This window comes from Sceloporus occidentalis, unplaced genomic scaffold (assembly GCF_023333645.1).
Source record: "Sceloporus occidentalis isolate IW3139 unplaced genomic scaffold, rSceOcc1.0.p SCAF_1, whole genome shotgun sequence".
NCBI lineage: Eukaryota > Metazoa > Chordata > Lepidosauria > Squamata > Phrynosomatidae > Sceloporus > Sceloporus occidentalis.
This window is the reverse complement of record NW_028316981.1, coordinates 176952465-176971764: the sequence shown is the minus strand read 5'-3', so window position 1 is coordinate 176971764 and position 19300 is coordinate 176952465. Positions and strand designations below refer to the sequence as shown.

The 19300-nt window shown below is 44.2% G+C and overlaps 3 protein-coding genes across 3 annotated transcripts; all 3 read left to right on the top strand.

The window, feature by feature from the left end:
• The first annotated feature begins 2993 nt into the window (after nt 1–2993).
• LOC149322806 (uncharacterized) lies at nt 2994–4007 on the top strand. The gene has a single exon (XM_089532620.1). The coding sequence runs from the start codon at nt 2994–2996 to the stop codon at nt 4005–4007; it is 1014 nt and encodes a 337-aa protein (XP_089388746.1).
• Nucleotides 4008–8886: 4879 nt separating this feature from the next.
• LOC149322805 (uncharacterized) lies at nt 8887–10288 on the top strand. Its single transcript, XM_089532484.1, has 2 exons — nt 8887–8913; nt 9335–10288. Exons 1-2 carry the CDS (start codon nt 8887–8889, stop codon nt 10286–10288), a joined length of 981 nt encoding a protein of 326 aa, XP_089388610.1.
• A 2165-nt stretch (nt 10289–12453) lies between these two features.
• LOC149322804 (uncharacterized) lies at nt 12454–19059 on the top strand. The gene is made up of 3 exons (XM_089532357.1): nt 12454–12511; nt 13780–13823; nt 18106–19059. Exons 1-3 carry the CDS (start codon nt 12454–12456, stop codon nt 19057–19059), a joined length of 1056 nt encoding a protein of 351 aa, XP_089388483.1.
• Nucleotides 19060–19300: the final 241 nt, after the last annotated feature.

Genomic DNA, 19300 nt, shown 5'->3' with positions numbered 1-19300 from the left:
GACTTGTAATTGTGTGCTTTAGCTTTGGAAGCATATTTTGGAGGGTCTGGCTGAGAACAGAGACTCTAAGGGTAATAAGAGAGGTGCTTACTCCTTTCCCTGTCTGCCAGTGCTTCCTATCTGATTTGTCCTCTCCAAAATATATTTGAAACTCTTAGTGTGCCTTGGAGGCTGTACAGACCAGCAGTAAACACCAGCATCAGGGCGGTGTGAGGGTGTGGTGTTTGGACGACGCACACCCTGATGCCACCTCAATGATGGCATGATGCTGCCTGACTGACTGCACAGCGGGTGGTGTTGCAGCACTCCTTTGGCATGACATTCACACACAGCATACCAAAAGGAGCATTGAAAAGTGCCACCATGGCACCAAGGGCATCCTCTTTCCAGGCCAAAATGAAGTGGAAAAACGCTGGGCTTGGGCGTGGTGTGCATTTGCCATGGCCCCGATCCAGCGCTCAAAGGGGCGACTCAGAGCCACTCCTTCAGGGTGGTCTGCTTCACTTCATAGAAGTGCAGAGATGTGGCAAGTGATAAGGGTCTCCCCATATTCATCTGGAAAGCTGTGTGAGAACAGCCAGGAGAAGAACTGGTGAGAAACCCTTGTGAACAACATGCAGCTTGGCCCTTGGGGTTAGACATTGTTGGTTGCAGTTATGATTAGTAGGCTGCTAGTGTGATGAAAGACAGAAGACATTGTACTGTGTCCTGGATAAGCATGAATCAAAAAACCATCCACATCCTAGCTGTGTTGTCTTCCCTCTTGTCCTCCAACAAGTGTTTGCCACCACCACCAGTTGCAGTATTATTTCTTAACAGCTGAATAATTTCACTGACATAAGTATTTTCCTGAGACATTAATTCTAACCATGTTTACATGAACATGGCTGAAGCTTATTTTTAAGTAAGCTTACATAGGACCATGGGTTGGCATCTCTGCATATAGATTTCTTGCAGGAGCTGGTAGTAGTACTATGGGGTATGTACAGAGTGTTCAATTCCTGAATCTTGGAGGGGGGGGCACTGCATTACTAAAGGGACTGTTGGTTTTACAGACCCTCTACCTGCAGATGTTCTGGAAGCCATCGAGGTGTTGGGTTTCATTTCCATAACCTAGACCTCTCGGAGGCTTTCGACACAATAGATCATGGCATCCTCTTGGACCGCCTGAGGGGGTTAGGTATCGGAGGCACTGCATTGCAGTGGTTCCGGTCCTTCCTCTCAGGCAGGTCCCAGAGGGTGCTGCTTGGGGACAGCTGCTCCAGTAAAAGGGAGCTCACCTGTGGGGTTCCACAGGGTGCTATACTGTCCCCGATGTTATTTAACATCTATATGAAGCCGCTGGGTGAGATTATTCGGAGTTATGGAGCTGGGTGTTATCAGTACGCTGATGACACCCAGATCTATTTCTCCATGTCTTGTTCGTCGGCCTTGAATTCTGATGGCATCTCTTCTCTCAATGAATGTCTTCGGGCAGTAATGGGCTGGATGAGGAAAAACAGATTGAAACTGAATGCGGACAAGACGGAGGTGCTCATGGTAGCAGCCCCGAAACCAAGAATTGGGTTGCAATCCCCAGTCCTGGATGGGGTCACACTCTCCTCCAGTGACTGTGTTCGCAGTCTGGGGGTGCTCCTTGACTCGTCGCTCCTGATGACAAATCAGGTAAATGCGACAGTCAAGAGCGCCTGTTATCAGCTTCGGCTGATACGCCAACTGCTCCCTTTTCTGGAAGTAAGGGATCTCGAGACTATTGTACACGTGCTGGTAACCTCACGTCTAGATTTCTGTAATGCGCTCTACATGGGGCTACCCTTGTGCTTGATTCGGAAACTGCAATTAGTGCAGAATATGGCGGCCAGAGTAGTGTCAGGAACATCGAGGAGGGACCATATTACTCCGGTATTAAAGTCCCTCCACTGGCTGCCTATTAGTTTCCGGGCCCAGTACAAGGTGTTGGTTATCACCTTTAAAGCCCTAAATGGCTTGGGTCCAAACTATTTCAGGGACCGCCTCCTCCCATATAATCCTCCCCGCACACTCCGGTCCTCTGGGAGGAATTTGCTGCAGCCTCAAAGATCTAGGCTTTCAGCTACCTCCCAGAGGGCGTTTTCTGTTGTCGGCCCCAGATTGTGGAACGACCTGCTGGACGAGATCCGTCAACTGACATCTTTAGACAGCTTTAAAAAGGCTGTCAAGACGGATCTCTTCCGGCAGGCCTTTCCTGGATAGATAATCCCACCCTCAAGAACCCTCTTCTCATGAGAGTCCCTAAGGTCCTCTCTGGAAATTTGAGTGGATTGCTGCCACAGTTTGCTGTTTTGTTTTTGTCTGTTTTGTAATGGTGTGTATGTGTTATGTTGTTTAATTTGTTGGTTTTAATTATAATTGATTTAATAACTTTTTAAGGGGGGGAGGGAAGTTTTTGTATATATTGTATTGTATTTTATTATTGTTAGCCACCCCGATTGACCTCAAAGGCGCGGGATATAAATAAAAATTTTATTATTATTTTGTTATTATTATTATTATTATTATTATTGAGCATCAAGAGAATTTGCATACAAGCCAGAGCAGCTGTAAAGCTGATAGTAGAGCCACTGCTCTTGCAGCAATGGATCCTGCAGCAACAACCTTGTCTCAAGAGTAAAAAGCTGACCTTCCAGGAAGGTAAACTTAATATATTCAAGACCTGTCAGGTCCAATACCCATTGATTAGAACTTCATTACAGTTAAGAAATGTGGTAATAAATCCACTCTAGTGAACAATGGTTTACAACAGGACAGGGCCAGGTTCAAATTCAATTTTGATTGACCTAGAGACTTTGGAACATTCACCCTGTCCTGTCCTGTCCTGTCCTGTCCTAACTCATAAGGTTGTTGAAAAGATAAAATGTGTGCAGAAACCACATATCCCCCTTCAGGGAGAAGTAGTGATACATACCTGTTATGTCATATGAGGAAAGAGGCTGAACTATGAGGAATAGTAAAACATGGAGTTGCATTATCCACCTGAAATAAACTTGCTTCTATTCCCATTTCAGGACAACTTTGTGGAGGTCACGAGGGGCCTGGGCCAGCTTGAAGCCTACATTGACAGGCAGGAAGGAGTAGCTTTCCAAATGGACAATGGAATGTACTGGAACTCTGTGGTTAGGAACCAGCTGCCATCCATTGAAGGCACACCTGAAAAAAAGTGGACAACCAAATTTTATGCTTCCTATGTGCACCCAGCAATGGTGATACTGACAGACAGGAGAGGCATGTACCTTGCCCTAGCAGAAGTGGTTAGAGACCCCCGGCCTACCCCCATTCAGCCTGTTTTTTATGCACAAGGGACACCTCTAGATGTAACTGTATATTTTGAAGTGTTGTACATAGGGAATAAAGTTGCTTTCCGGGCCCTTAATGGTCTCTTCCTGGCCAGAACACAGTTCAACACAATAGAAGCAGCCAAGCTCCATCCCGATGACACCTGCTATTTTTGGCCTGAGATTGGAGATACTGCTCCCCCTACTATCCAAATAGTTAGTGTCATGCCATATGATTTTTCCCAAATTATTTGCCCTTTCTATATACTGAAGATGATGTCTTACACCAACAGGAGGAACATAACAATAGTACACACTTTTGTCATGACGTTTCGGGCTCGGTGCATTTTTGAAACCATCTGGGAAACACTGTGGGGGTTTGGACAGCCCTTTTCCTTTAGCTTCAGTCTGTTGGGTATGAGATTCCCTGTGGTGTACACTAAGGACAACAGGAGGACTGTGGTTGTGAAAAGGCGTATTAGAAGGATCTTATCGGATGAAGTTATCATGCCCCCCGGGAGTACGGCCCAAGCTTATCTCTGTGTCAATAAACAAGATGAAGCTTCTCTGCCTTTCTATGCCCGCATCATAAAGGCAACGCCTAGGGGGGATATAACTTCACATTCTGTATTTGGGACCTGGAGGGGCCCTATCTATTTCAACTTACACATTAAGACCTACCTTAGAATATTTTGAGGCATGGACAGTTACACAGAGCTTTGGAACTGGGGGCCTTCTAAGGGAAGTTGTATCCCAGGAGATGAAAGGTCACCTTGTCAAAGGACCTTGGCAGCTGGGAAGCAGCTCCATCCTCCAGGGGGATTATTGCCACATCCTTGCCACCTGTCAGGTGCCTGATAGGTTAAAAAACAAACCCATGAAGGCTACCTTTTTAGCACTTTTCACCCTGAGAAAATGTAAATAAAATTATGACTTGTTTTTGTGAAAAATGCCTTGACTATATCTGTGCCTGGAGATCACAGGAGGACTGGAGGAGTAGGCTATAGGAATAGGGTGATGGGGATGGTGGTGGTGATGGTATTTCTACACTATTCTATAGCAAAGAAAGCCAGCATGGTGTAATGGTTTGAGTATTGGACGATGGCTCTGGCTACCAGGTTTTAAATGCCTGCTTGGTCATAGCCCTTTATCACATGAGGGAAATGTACTGCCATCCTGAAGGAAAGGGAAAGTAGACTGACCTTGAAAGTAAGCCAATTCATGTGATTAATTATCACAGGTGAAGAGCGAAATTGTGGTCATTCCAAAGGCAAAGCAGAGTGACTGCAAAATAAGTTATCACACCAGTACATACCATGCGGATTCGACAATTCGAATTGGCACCCTTGCATATGCTCAGTGGGGCTTTGAACACATTCGTGAACCTGTACACTTCCAGGGTGAAGAAGGGGGCCACTTCCTGTTTCAAGTGAAAGCTAGCTTCATGTGAATGATTGCTTCACGTTTCTTCTTCTCCATCCATATATGTCATATATGTATGGACACGTGGAAGCACACACACGCACACACGCACATATTTGTGTGCACACATACATATGCATGCACATATAACTCCCCCCCCCCTTTAATAGGCCACAGTTCTCTCCCAAATGGCCGAACTTCCCTTTGTTTGTCTTTCCTTCAGGAAGAAACTGAAGGGAAGACAAACGAAAGGAAGGCTGGCTGTCACCCGAGAGGGATGATTGGCCATGGCTCCCTTCCCTTTGTTTGTCTTCCCTTACAGCAGTGCTTCTCAATTATTTTCTGTCATGCCCCCCCTAGGAAGAAGAAAACATTTCGCGCGCCCCTTTACGGGTCTAGAAATCCAATATGACAGTATTTGCCGAGGTCAAACGAGCCCCCCTTTACGGAGCCTCGCGCCCCCCCTGGAGGGCACGCCCCACTATTTGAGAAGTACTGCCTTACAGGAAGGGAAGGGAAGACAAGCGAAGGGAAGGTCAACTGTCACCCATTTGGGAGAGTGAGGCTGATGCTTCCCAGAGTTCCCTCTGGGATACATCGGTGGCATTCTCCCAAACAAGCAACCTTCCCTTCACTTCCCCTCCCCTTCTATGCCTTACCAGGCAGAGAGCCCTCTCTTTCCGGCAAGGAACAGAAGGGGAAGGGAAGGTTGCCCATTTGGGAGAATGCCGCCAATGCATCCCAGAGGGAAGCATCGGCCTCACTCTCCCAAATGAGTGACAGCCGCCTTCGCTTCGCTTCCCTTCCCCTTCAGTTCTTTGCCAAGCAGGAAGGGAAGGGAAGGGAAGGTCGCCCATCTGGGAGAGAGCCGCTGCCAATATATCCCAGAGTTCTCTCTCGGCTGCATAGGCCGTGGCTCTCAGGTGACAGCCAGCCTTCCCTTTGTTTGCCTTCCCTTCAGGAAGAAATCGAAGAGAAGACAAGCGAAGTGAAGGATGGCTGTCACCCATTTGGGAGAGAGCCGCAGCCTATGTGCTGCACCATGGGATATGTGGGGATACCAGGCCCAATGCAAACTTGCATTCCACACCAACACCACATCGGATTGGCTGCGAATTCACATTGGAATAAGATTTGTGAATTCGCCAGTTCACCGAATTTATCCATTTTTGGATTGACTTAGGATCGGCCCCAAAGGATAGCAATTATGTGTGATAATCTCTTGCAAATTAACGTGAATATGCATGATTGGGTTTGGGATGGCATTGGATTGGGAGTGATTGGACCGGAAGTATTTTTTGTGTGATAACAGCCATAGAAAACAATGGGAGGCCTGTCACACTCCCTCAGCCCCAAAGGAAGGCAGAAATAAACCCCCTCTGAACAAATCTTGCCAAGAAAACCCTGTGATAGGGTCACCATGAGTTGGAAATGATTTGAAAGCACACAACAACAACAATGACTAGAACAATCTATATCAAAAAGATCTCAGGGCAGCTTACAAATAACATTGAATAACAAATTCAAACCGACTAAAAAGATTTTAAAACTCTGTACATCAATTTGAGATGAATTAATGGAGCTCAAAAGCTCTGATGAACAGCCAAGTTTTTACTTGGCACCAAAACGATGTGAGTGTTGGGGCAGTTGGGCCTCCAAGGGGCGGGCATTCTAAAGTTGGGGTGCCATGACTTAGAAGACCTTCTCCCATGTCCCAACACATGTTTAAACAAAAATGTATTTGCTTGTTGGCAAAAGGACAGCATAGAGGAGTAGATCAAATCTCAAGCGAAGATTTCCTTGAGGTGCTTGCACTTCATTGACCACACAATAACACTGAACTCTCTGACCCAATCATTCCTTCCCACTCAATGGGAAGCACTGAGCTGCCTTCAGATGGAATCAGCTGTGTCTCTTTGCCTCTAATTGACTCAAGAAGACCTCCACATGGGAGGCATAAAAGGTCCCTTAAATGCTGGTTTGACCATTTTTCTTCTTCCCACTTTTTGCAAGGCTGCACAGCCACTGGGTGGCCCTTGTGCTAAGCTGGAGGTGAGTTTTTTCATTAAGTGATGGAGGATTTACAAGCCATGAAAGAAGTTCGTTTTCTTTGGTCAGTGTTCCTTTGTGTAACATCTCTGGAAGGTGTGTTTTGCTTTATTGCTTTATTTGTCACTTGGCAGTTGATTCCTCTTTCTTGTTGTCAGAATCTATTGTCAATCTTGCTGGTCTGTGCAACCTCAAATTAACTCAAAACTGCAGCAGCCTCAACGAAAAGGGTGAATGTTTTAGTTCTATCTTTTTAAAATTATTGGAAGCTGCCTTGATTCCAGTTTGGGGAGAAAGGTGGAAAATAAACCCCATTAATAAATAACAAGAACTTTTGGGGTGTTGTGTTTTGGGGGTCAGAGAAGAACCCACTGACCAAAATCAAAAGGAACTAGCATGTCTGTGAAACTTGAATTTATAACCTATTGGGTATTTGAGAGACACTACTTGGTGTGGTGTGGTGTAGTGGTTTGAGTGCTATGACTCTGAAGATCAGGGTTCAATTCCCTGTTCAGCCATAGAAAAGCACTGGGTGACCTAGAGGTGAATTACGTACTGTTAGCCCCAGAAATAGGGTTGCCTTAGTGTTGCTGTAAATCAGAAACCACCTGAAGGCACACAACAACAACAACAGCAAACTTGGGTCCCATAGCTTCTGCAAGCCAGCAGCTGTCAGTCCTTGCTGTTGCTTAAAGCCAAGCAATGAAGTGGAGTGCAAAGAAAAAAGAACAGGGGGGAAAACAACAACCCATGAACAAAACAGTGACTAGGGAGAGGAAATGGCATCACAGTGGAGCATTGGCATTGCCTGAGTCATCTTTGACTACCAAGCAAAGGTTGCCCATTCTTTGCTGGCACTAGCTATTGATGCCTTCAACCATAGAATGAATCTGAGACAGACTTCCTGCTGCTAAACACATGCTCTGCCACAGACTTAGAGCATATCCTCTGACATTTACAGATGAAAACTGGGGTATGTGTGGCCAAGCAATGTTAGAGCATGGTCAAGATGACAAAAGTTATTAATGAGGAAGAACACACAAGACAGGAGTCATTGCAACAGTTTGCTTTTGCCAGAGAAGGGCAAGAGTGTGTCTAACTGAATGCAAGCTAGCTAAGCGTTTTGGACTCATTTTGCAATACCTAAAGTAAGCTGAGGTCAAAGGAGGAAAGTGGAAAGAAGAGAGAAAACTGGGATGTCTTAAAAGCAACTGAAAAAGTGGAATGACAAGGATGAATCAGGACTGTCCCTGACAAAAACTGGACAGTTGGAGGTGTTGCTATGGTCCTTGATCCAGGTTGCTTCAGTGGTGATGGTTTAATAGGATTTTTATTTTTTATAACCCACCCAGTCACTGGAAATCCGGTCAGTTTTCAACAGTGGGGATAATACAAAACAATAACAATAAACATGAAAATAATAAAACAATATAACATAGCAATACATAGTAAATAATAATAATAATAATAATAATAATAATATCATAACAATTCAATAATAACAAAGGAAAACAAAGGGTTTAAGAGTCCAGAGTTAAGAAAATGCATCTCTTGGCCACTTGGGCTGCACTATTGTGATAGGCTATAACCTATTATCTAAATAGATTCTAACCCATCCTGTTTCTCCCCAAGGTTTGACAGTGGCTGGTACTGAGGCCCGCAGAAGCTTTTTAAAATGGTAAGTCCAAAGCTCTTTTGGTCTGAGACCTACTCACTCACCCAGCTTCTTGTTACCATCTACCTTTAATAGGTTGATCTGATGTTCAGCACAATGGACTTCAACTCTTTTCACTCTGGTGGGTTGCAGACTAATTTAATCCCCTTGAGACCCACCAAAGAGCCTTGTAGACTAGCAAAAATGTATGAAGTGTCAGGAAATCCCTCTTCTGGTTTTGAAAAGTGGGTGCAATGCAGATAGGTTGGCTACAGTCTAGTTAAAAGGCTGAATTGCCACTTCTCTGGGAACTTTCACCATTTATTTACTTATTTTGGGCCAGGGAAAGGTCAGTTTTTGCTTTATCAAGAAGCCCTTAACTGACCAGAGGGTTCCTAGCATGCATAATTAAGTACCTTGAACTTGGATGACGTTAATTATTATATAAGAATGAGTGAGCACTTGACACACCTGGTGGTAATGGCAATGGACCATGTGCAGAGTGCTCTCTTGTTGCTCTAGGACTGTGTATGATTCAAGGACATTCAAGGGTGATCCCAGGGGAAAGAGCTGGAATTGACTGTATTGCACAGTCTTGCAGAAATGATATTAGGTTGTAATGGATGCTGGGCATGAAATAGGATTGGGAAGACTCATATAAAAGTAGGAGGTCCAGAGCTCCCTGGGTGAACTGATGGCAGTCACACTCTCCTGGCTTATCTTATCCAATAAGACCTTTTGTGAGTGTAATGTGTGTGTAGGAAGGATAGAGGTACTATGTAAAATTTGAAAGCAATCGTCAGACATGGGGCTGAGGAGGCACAGGGAGGTCATGGGCAACCCACAAAAGGGACTCAGGTTATTATCCTGAAATGAGCTTCATTTTGTTTCCATTCAGGCTGTCAGAGTAGGGCCCAAAAAGGGCCTGGGCCAACTTGAAGCCTACTTGGATGCGGAGGAAGGGGTAGCTTTCCAGATGGACAATGGCATGTACTGGGGTTGTGTGAACCACAGCAGAGTATCGTGCATTGAGGGTATGACTGAAAAGATTGAGGCTTGCAAATTTCACGTCATCTGTCTGCCCTCGGGAAAGATTGGGATGAGAAACTGGAAAGGCCAGTGCCTTGCTGCAATGGATGTACCTTCAGAAGTATACTTTCCTATCCAGCCTGTCCCCTTTGAAAACAATGAAAATGAGGAGTATGATGTCTTCTACAAAGATGACAAGGTAACTTTCAAGGCCTTTAATGGGCTTTTCTTGGCCAGAAGGCGCAACCAGCGTAACACACTGACAGCATCCAGGTTCTATCCTGATGAGACCAGTTATTTCCGACCTGTGATTGGAGATGTTCTTCCCCCTACTATCGAAATACTTGGAGTAGTGCCATACGATGTTTCAGACCTGAGTTGTACTCCCTTTATTTTGAAAGAGCAGACCTACAACAATTGGAGGGACATTCCAGTAACCCACAATTTCACCATGAATTGGGAGACTCTCAGCATTGATCGCATCATCTGGACCCGTATGTGGGGGCTTGGTTTGTATTCTTCATGCACTTTCAAGGTTTTAGATACAAAAGCTATGATTTTCTATACTCCGAACAATGAGCAGTTAATCACAGCAGTGAGGATAATTTCTAGACCCCTACATCAAGAAGTGGTGGTACCTCCCAAGAAGAAAGCCAAGGCCCAATTTTGTGTCGATAAGCACAATTTTGCTCCTTTGGGTTTCCTAGCCATTGTCCGAAAAACGAGACCTGACCAGAGTTTTACCTTTCATGTTGTGGGAGGGTCTTGGAAGGGGCTTGTCTTTAATAACTTTCGATTGGAGGTGGAGTTTACAGACCTTTGAGTTTGGCAGAGCTACAGATGCTATGGGAGCTGGTGACCTTCAAAGGGAAGTTGTACATCAGTTGATGCATACCTGAAATAATGGGACTATGAGCATCTATGGGGCTGCAAACATCTTCTACACCATCCCTGTGTGGTCCTTTATTGGTGCTATTGCTTTCTGGGACATTCCCCTTGTCCCAGATGAAACTTCCCTCCTGGAGCATCTTTAATACTTCCTCAGCACTTCCCAGGTGCCTGAAGACACAAATATGATGGCTACCTTTTTATGGCAAGAGGGAAATCCCTCCTCACTTTTCAGCACAGTTGAGAGAAAGTAAATAAAATGTTGACTTTTTTGGAAAAATAACTTGACTTTAATTGTTCTGGAAAGTTTACGGGAGGGTCAGGGCAAGGGTACATCTGTTTTGTTTTCATACACGAATTTTGATCAAACACTAATGGAATGGAAATTCTTGTGTCTAATCGGGGGTGCCCCATTACAGTTCAAGGAGGTTGTTTTTTTGGGGGGAGGGGCAAATGCCTTGAACTTTTTGGATGGTGCATGAATACGTACATATACACACAGGTTGAAACAACACTTGCTCAGCTGCACTTTTGCTTGGAAAGAGACATATTAGGAGAACAGATTTAATGCATTTGGTAAATCTTTAATAAGCTAAAAATTTAATTAAATTTCATTCACATTAGAAATGAGTGGGGAAAAATATTGTTATATCTATGTTTAAACTAAAACCATTAGCAGAAAGAACTAGAGCCACCAATGATTTTATTCCTCCTTCCCCTTTGTCTTTTTCCTGAGCTTGGGGGAGAAGGGAACAGGTGTCTTGAGTTTTTGAAAGCCCCATTTTTATTTGTTTTTATTTGTTTCATTTTGATGCCACCTTTCTACCAGAAAGGAACCCAAGGAGTGTCACAGATAGAATCAGTTTAAAAGAGTTTGAAATTAAAAAAAATTAAAAATAACTGGCTAAAAACAGTCTAAAATGACATTAAAATATACAAAAGTTTAAAAACATATCTAGAGCACACACTCCATATAAAAGCCACCCTGGCATGATTATATATGAAAAACCTGCTTGAATAAAAATGTATTTGGCTGCTGGAGAAAGAAAAACAGGGACGGGGCCAGTCTAGCCTCCAATGGAAGGGCTTTAAGAGGATGGGAGCAGCTACTGAAAAGGCTTTCTGTGAGCCGCTGATGGGACCCAGAGAAAGCCTTCTCCTGAAGATCTCAGGGCTTTAGCAGGTTCATATGGGGAGATACAATCTTTCAGATAGTCTGGACCCTAAGCCATATAGCGCATTATAAGTAATGAGCAGCATTTTGAATTTTTCATTCACCTCACCACCTACAATTCTTTTGCCTTTTCTGCCTTCTGTATGTTCATATCTCCCTGGGTGAGCTGTCAGTACTAACTTTATTAATACTGCTGAAAGTTCAACTTGAGACAATTAAGTTAACAAAAATCAGACAGCATAAATTGGGTTTGATCCAAATTTTATCAAGTTCAGCGTGGCAAAGAGGGATGTGAAAACTGCTAATCTCTATTTAGTCACATTCTTCCAAATTTCACTTGCATTTCTTACCATCCTTTTTTTTCCTCTACAAGGATATTGGTAGGTAATGTGTTGAACTCACTTTTCTTAATGTGTGCATTGGTAGCTGGAATTCTTCTAATTTACAAGTTTTACCTAATTTTACCTATAATTTGCATTTTTGCTAATTATATGATTTCCCTGCCTCCCTCCTCAAAGCAAACTTCACTGTAATTTTCAGCTGTGCACATTTCAGCCTTTTGTTTTTTAAAATGTGCCTTCTGGTTTGTGTTCCTTTTATTCACCTGAAAGCCTTGCAAATCAACAGATCTTGGAGGTAAATAGCTAACTTTAATCCAACAAGATCACTACTTACAAAGTGTGATAATAATTTGTTTAAATGCCTACTGATCTTGGTGCTATATACACAGTCATTAGTCCTCTGAAAACCAGTCCAGGGTTTCCAGAGGGAAACATGAAGATGCCTCCTGTCCCCTTAATGGTTGTGTAGAAGGAATTTTAGCAGCTGTTGCTTGTCATGCAACCAGCTAAGAAACAACCCCTATATAACTGTTAAAGGTCCATAAGCCCTTTTTAGTTTTCACTTTGTCAGCCCTACCAGTCAGCATGGAGCAGCAGGACAAGAAGACTATTGCCCCTCATGGACAGCTCATTGCTTTCCATTGTAAAGGAGGTCTAGAATTTTCTTGGGGCTGTAGGCTATCCTGGTGTTCTGAAAGAAGGTATTCAGTATCACCCAATAGTTTTTGCCTCCCAATGCAACAATTTTGGGGTGGTAGCTGAGTAGAGTTCTATTTGTTGTTACTGTGTGTCTTCAAGACATTTCTGACTTAAGGCAATCTTATCACAGGACTTTCTGGGGCTGAGAATGTGACTTGCCCAAGACCATCCAGTGGATTTCCATGGTCAAGCAGGTACCCACACACTTGTCTCCAGAGTCATAGTCCAACACTCATACCACTATACACTATACTGGCTCTGTTCAGTACTCCAAGCCAAATGGCCACTCCTGAACCTCTGCCTAAGTAAAGTAGTGGAACTTTATGCCCTGACAAGTGGATCACAACTAGGTTGTCCAGGAGCCTAGTTCATACTACACAAAGATAGCACTATGGTTCCTCTTTCATTGCCATTACAACCTCCTATGGAATCCTGGAACCTGTAGTTTGAGGAGGCAGTAGAACTCTCCAGCAGAGAATTCTAAATATCTCTTTTTAAAGTGCCAATCTCAGGACTTCATGGATATTACCATGGTAGTTAAAGAGGAACCATAGTGCTATAATTGTGTGGTGTGAATAGGCCCCGAGGAATCTTGTATCAACAGAGATCATGATTAAAAGGCAAATTTCCAGTACCTGACTGGAAGTGATCCCTTGCAAATCATCAGTGGCCCTGATGCAAAATAGAAAGTAGAACTGGGCAACTATGGTGACTCCAGGGCCTAGTGTGTTCATCAATAGGGATTTCTGGAGGCCAAAGGGACCACCAAAAACCAGTCCAACTCCTGAAGTTGTATTGCTCTCCAGGTGGTTATGGAAAACTGCAGTTCCCAGTATTCTTCCCCATTGCCTGTGTAGGCTACTGGGACTTTCAGTCTAACAAATTCTGGAGACTTCACAATTTCCACTCCTGGAATAGATGTTTCCAATAAAAGAAATGAGAAAAGCCTTTTCCCTTGACCTTGGAGCAGATAACAATGGTATTACACTGCAAGCAATTTCTAGTGTGGGAACACCCTATGCTTACATTTCAATGATCTCACAGTAACACCTAAACCTATGAACCAACCATTCATTCCCATTCCATTGGTAGCACTGAGCTGCCTACAGCTGCACCTCTTTGCCTCTGATTGACTCAAGAAGAGCTCCACATGGGAAGCATAAAAGATCCCTGAGATACTGATTTGGCCAGTGTTCCTCTTTCCTTTCTCAGCAATGCTGCACAGCCACTGGGCTGGTCCTTGTGTTAAGCTGGAGGTGAGTGTTTTTATGAAGTGATGGAGGGTTTACAGGCAATGAAAGAATTTATTTTCTTTGGTCAGTGTTTCTTTGAGTATCTTCTCTGGAAGAGGGCATTTTTCTTCATTCCTTTCTCAGGTTGTAGGCTCCATTTTTCTTCATAGTTCTACTCATGAGATACCTTCTGCTCCTCAGTCCCACAGTGAACATGTAACTTCATTTTCCAGCTGTTTTTCCTCCAGTTCAAATCATGACCCTCTTACCCTTTTTCTGTTGTCTCCCAAGGGCCAAACATCATTTGGGTGAAGTTTCCTGAGTGATTTTAATCTTTTGTTGTTGTTGACTGCTCTTGAGTGGGCCCCAACTCATGGGTGGATGCGACATCTCCAAGCCCCTCTATCTTCCACTGCTCTGGTCAGGTCCTGTAGTCTCAGGCCCATGACCTCCCTGATTGAATCTATCCACCTGGCATGTAGTCTTCCTCTCTTTCTAGTATCTTCTACCTTTCCTAGCATTATTGTCTTTTCTAACAAGTCATGCCATCTCATGAAGTGGCCAAAGTATGACAGCCTCAATTTGAGCTACATGTTACTCAAATAACAGCCTTGGCACTGTTGGGGGTGGTAGGAAGGCTGACTCCTTATTTTAATTCTTGACATGGTCCAGTTGCTGTATCACATTAATTTCCCCCATGTGTCTCCACACGTTTTCATCTTGGAAAATAAGAGCTGCCTTCTCACTTGGGCCTTATTGCAAACAGCAGATAGACTTCTCATTCTGTCCTGAATTGCTCTCTTCTTCATCTTCTTTAGCTTGGCAGTTGCTATGTGCTACATATGAGGTGCCCTGAAGTAAGAAAGTACTTACAGGACAAAATATTGATAGTCAATTTTACTCTTCTCCAACTTGGTCTCAAGTGAGAGCTGGTAGCAATAAAGTTAGCATCCCCTTTTCAGTCTTGGGGCTCAAAGTTAGGACGTCTTCCTTTTAGGGTTGTAGTTACAGAAATGGACTTACACTGTTTTTCTATGCAAGAACATGTGAATATTGCTATAAGAATTCTGTGTTTCTTCAGTCCCTAAATTTCTAGGGTTGAAGCGAGTGAGGAGCTGAAAATTGTTCACCTCTAGAATTCTTGTACTTCCTACTTTGCATTCCTTGATAAATTTGCCTGCCCTTTTTCTTTGGATGCCTAAACTGTATTTCTACAAACTATGTTACTGCAGTCCTAGAAATGAAGGAAATTTTCATTGCGTGCTCTCAGGTATTTCACAGATGAAAACTGGGACACAGTAACATCAGAATGTGGTCATGACAAAAGTTATTATTGAGGAAGAACAGATAAGCTAGGAGATGCTGCAGCAGTGCAAATTAGATAAAGAAAATAAATTCATTTGAATGTGGTGCTGGAAAAGAGTGCTGAGAATACCAAGGACAGCCAAGAAGACAAATAAATGGGTTCTAGAACAGATCAATCCCGAACTCTCCTTGAAACTCAAGATGACTAAATTGAGGTTGTCATACTTGGGCCACATCATGAGAAAGCATGATCCAGTACAAAATACAATTCTAGGAAAGGTAGAAGGCAGCAGAAAGAGAGGGAGACCACATGCCAGTTGGTTCGAGAAGCTATGGGCCTGAGCCTGGAGGATGGGGGGGGGGGGGGGTCTTAGAGAGGTCTCATCCTTGGGTTAACCATGAGTTGAGGTCAATTCGTGGGCAGTGAACCTAACAACAAAATTACTATTGCACTTTGAACTGAGGTCTGCAGCAACTGAAGCAAGCTGAGGACAAAAGAAGAGGAAGAGAGAGAAACTGGAACATTTTAAAAGCAGCTGAAAAGTGGTATAGCAGAGAATTAATTGGGACTGTCTCTGGCAAAATTGGATAGTTGAAAGCTATGCCATGGCCCTTAATCCAGGTTCCCTTGGTGGGTCATGGAAATACATGTAACATCTGGGCTGCCTCTTTGCTTAGGGGCTTCATGAAAAGTAGGGCACTGGGCTTTCGGGTGTTTTCAGAATCCCAGCAAATGCACTTGGGGTTCACCACTGGGACAGGGCTAGCCTACAACCTACTACCTGACCATCCTGTTTCCCCTTCAAGGCTTGGCGGAAACTAGTGTCATAACATGACATTTTTATTTTTCTTCTAGCTTGATGGTGGCTGGTTCTGAGGCCCACAGAAGCTTTTTAAAATGGTAAGTCCAAAGATCTTTGGATCTGAGGGAGATTAGGTTACTCAGACTGTGGGGCCAAAAGCACATTGCTTGTAACTGTGGTCTGTGTATGTGTGCCTGTGCCTTCAAATCATCAGTTGGCTTATGGTGACCTTATGAATTCCATAGGGTTTTCTCAGGCAAGGAAACTCAGGTTTTGCCAGATCCTCTTCCTGAAATACGGCCTACAATACCTGATATTCCCTGGTGGTCTCCCATCCAAGTAGAGTCGGCCCTTCTTATACACGGATTTTTTATACACAAATTCAAGCATCCACAGTTGGAAAATGTTCCAAAAGAGTATAAATTTCAAATATCAAACCTTGATTTTCCATTTTTTATAAAGGACACCATTTTGCTATGTCATTATATTTAATGGGACTTGAGTATCCACAGATTTTGGGGTGCTGGTAAGTTTATTCAGTACAGTCCGCCCTCTGTATCCGCGGACTTGCTATCCATGGATTTCAGCATTCGTGGAGGGCAAGCCCATACTGGGGGATGGCAGAGGAAGAGGAGGAGGAGGCGGCAGCAGTGGAAAGAGGAGAAGGAGGAAGAAAAGGAGGAAGAGGAGGAAGGGCGGAGGTGGCTGGGGAAAAGGAGAGGGAGGAGGAAGAGTAAGAAGCTGCAATGGGGATAAGAGGAAGAAGAGGAGGAGGGAGAGCAGGGGCGGTAGGGGGGTTAAAGAGGAGGAGGACGAGTGGTGGTGACAATTGGGAGGGTAAGAGGAGGAGAAGGTGGGGGGGGGAACCAGAGGAGGTGGGGAGGAGCTAGCCACCTGCTGCGCTTAGGCGGGCTTTGGGGGCATCTGTCAATCCCATGGTAAAAAGCTAAAAATACAGCCACATTAATTGTATATTCCAAATGAGCCATTACAGTGGTTACTGGGAATGCCTGATCCATCTGACACACCAGATAGAACAAGTAAGGGTAGTAGTTATGGTTTGGGCACCGTTACATCAAGACTAGTCAGAGCGAATTAAAATTGGGAGATCCAGACATCTCTGGATGAATTTGTGGCAGTCATAATCTCTTGTGTTACCCAAAGAAAGGTGTGAAGCTGGGAGGTTCCCCACCAAATATGTCAGGATTATTTTAATTGCTAGGGAAATTAGCTTTTGAAAGACGCTTGGTAACCTTTAGGACTGTTTGCACCTGTGTATACCAGTAATAACAAAAGAGGACACCAGATGTGGGTGAATTAAAAGGGTTTAATGCAGAGTGCAATCACACACATAATAATTACCTGTCAGCTGGAGTGGCTCAGACTGGGGGGTCTGAGGGTGACACAGACCATACACAGAGTACCGAAGTGTATGCCAGCTGTGTATGAAGAGGCCAGGTTTCTGAGATTCATACCTAAAATCTAGCTACAAGCAGTGGGCTATCTTGCCAGGTAACAAAGGCTAGATGTCCTTTCCCAGGAATTGACTGAGATTCCGGACTGGTTGATTGGTTTCAGTTGACAAAAACAGCAATTGGATCAGGATATCCACATGATGGATGGACAGGAAAGTCTGACTGGGAACACAACAGGGAGTAGGCAGAGACATTGGTTTACTGCTTTGGGTACAACGAGATCCTTTGTCTCAAGTTGCAAAAGGAAATGCAGATGACTTGGGGAAGGAAGGAGCACTTAGTACACCCATATGGATTTTATTGACTTATTATCTAGATATGCGCATGCCTCAGTTCACACTCCTTTTCTCCTGGGAAGCTGACCTAGTGTACCTGAAAGGTCATTGCTCTCTCAAGGACATGCTATGTCCAGATATGAAAGATGAAATATGGGGACCCCAAAATACAGCACGGGGTATGCGGGTTGTGCTAATTTGGATAAGCAACTGGAGACCAAGACTATGCGTTGATTTCCTTGGAGGCTGGTACATAAAGGTTGGTAGTGATCTCCATATGTCAGGGCCAAGGTTGCATAGGGAGGTCATCTCAAGAACATGCTGCCTCCAGATATGAGACATGAAACATGCGGACCCCAAAATACAGTGCAGGGTATGAGGGTTGTGCTGACTTAGATAGGGACTTAGCTTATTCTCCAGAAACAGCTTTCATTTCTTCTCCATATAGGCCAGTGAACGAGGGCTGCGCAAGGGCCTGGGCCAGCTTGAAGCCTACTTGAATGTGGAGGAAGGGGTAGCTTTCCAGATGGACAATGGCATGTACTGGAGCTGCGTGGGCCATGGAGAAGAAGTGAACATTAAAGGTGTAAGTGAAAAGGCTGAGTCATGCAAATTTCACATCTCCTGCCTGCCCTCAGGACAAGTTAATTTGAGAAATTGGAAAGGCCTGTGCCTTGCTCCAATGGATATACCTTCAGAAATAGACTTTCCCATCCAACCTGTCTCATTCTCAGACAAGCCACATGTGGAGTTTGAGGTCTTTTGGAAAGGCAATAATGTAGCTTTCAAGGCTTACAATGGACTTTTCATATCCAGAACATGCAGAGTGTACAACATGCTGGTAGCAGCCAAGTTCTATCCTGATATCACTTGCTATTTCCGTCCCCTGGTTGGAGACTATCCTCCTCCATCTATTGAAATCATGTCTGTGGTGCCATGTGATGTTTCAGCAGTGAACTGTACCCCCTGTATTTTGGAGGAGCAGACCTTTGTCAACCGGAAGAAGGTACCAGTAATTCACACTTTTGCCATGCTCTGGGAGCCTCACAGCACTGACCGCATCATATGGACCCGAATGTGGGGGCTTGGTATGCATTCAGCATGTACTTTCACGTTTATGGATACAAAACCCGTTATTTTGTACACTGAGGACAATGACCAGGTTGTGACTGTGATGCGGATTATTTCTGAATACCTGACAAAGGAAGTGGAGGTACCTCCCAAGATGAAAGCCAAAGCCCAGTTCTGTGTTGATAAGGAAAATCACGCCCCTCTAGGTTTCATAGCCTTTGTCCGAAAGAAAAGATCTGATGAGGATATCACCTTCTATGTTGTAGGTGGGTCCTGGATGGGGCTTGTCTACAGTAATTTCCGAGCAGAGATCGAGTTTACAAACCTCTGAGTCTGGGAGAGTTGCAGAAGCTATGAGAGCTAGTGGCCTTCAACGGGAAGTTTTACACCACCTGTTACATACCTGAAGTAATGGGAATATGAGTATCTACGGGGCTGCAAGCATCTTGTTGCTTTCTGGGACAGTTCCTTTGTGATCAAGGCAGGCAAAGCTTCCCTCCTGGAGAAACTCTGGCACTTCCTCACCATTTCCCAGCTGCCCAAAGACACAGATATGATGGCTACCTTTTTTA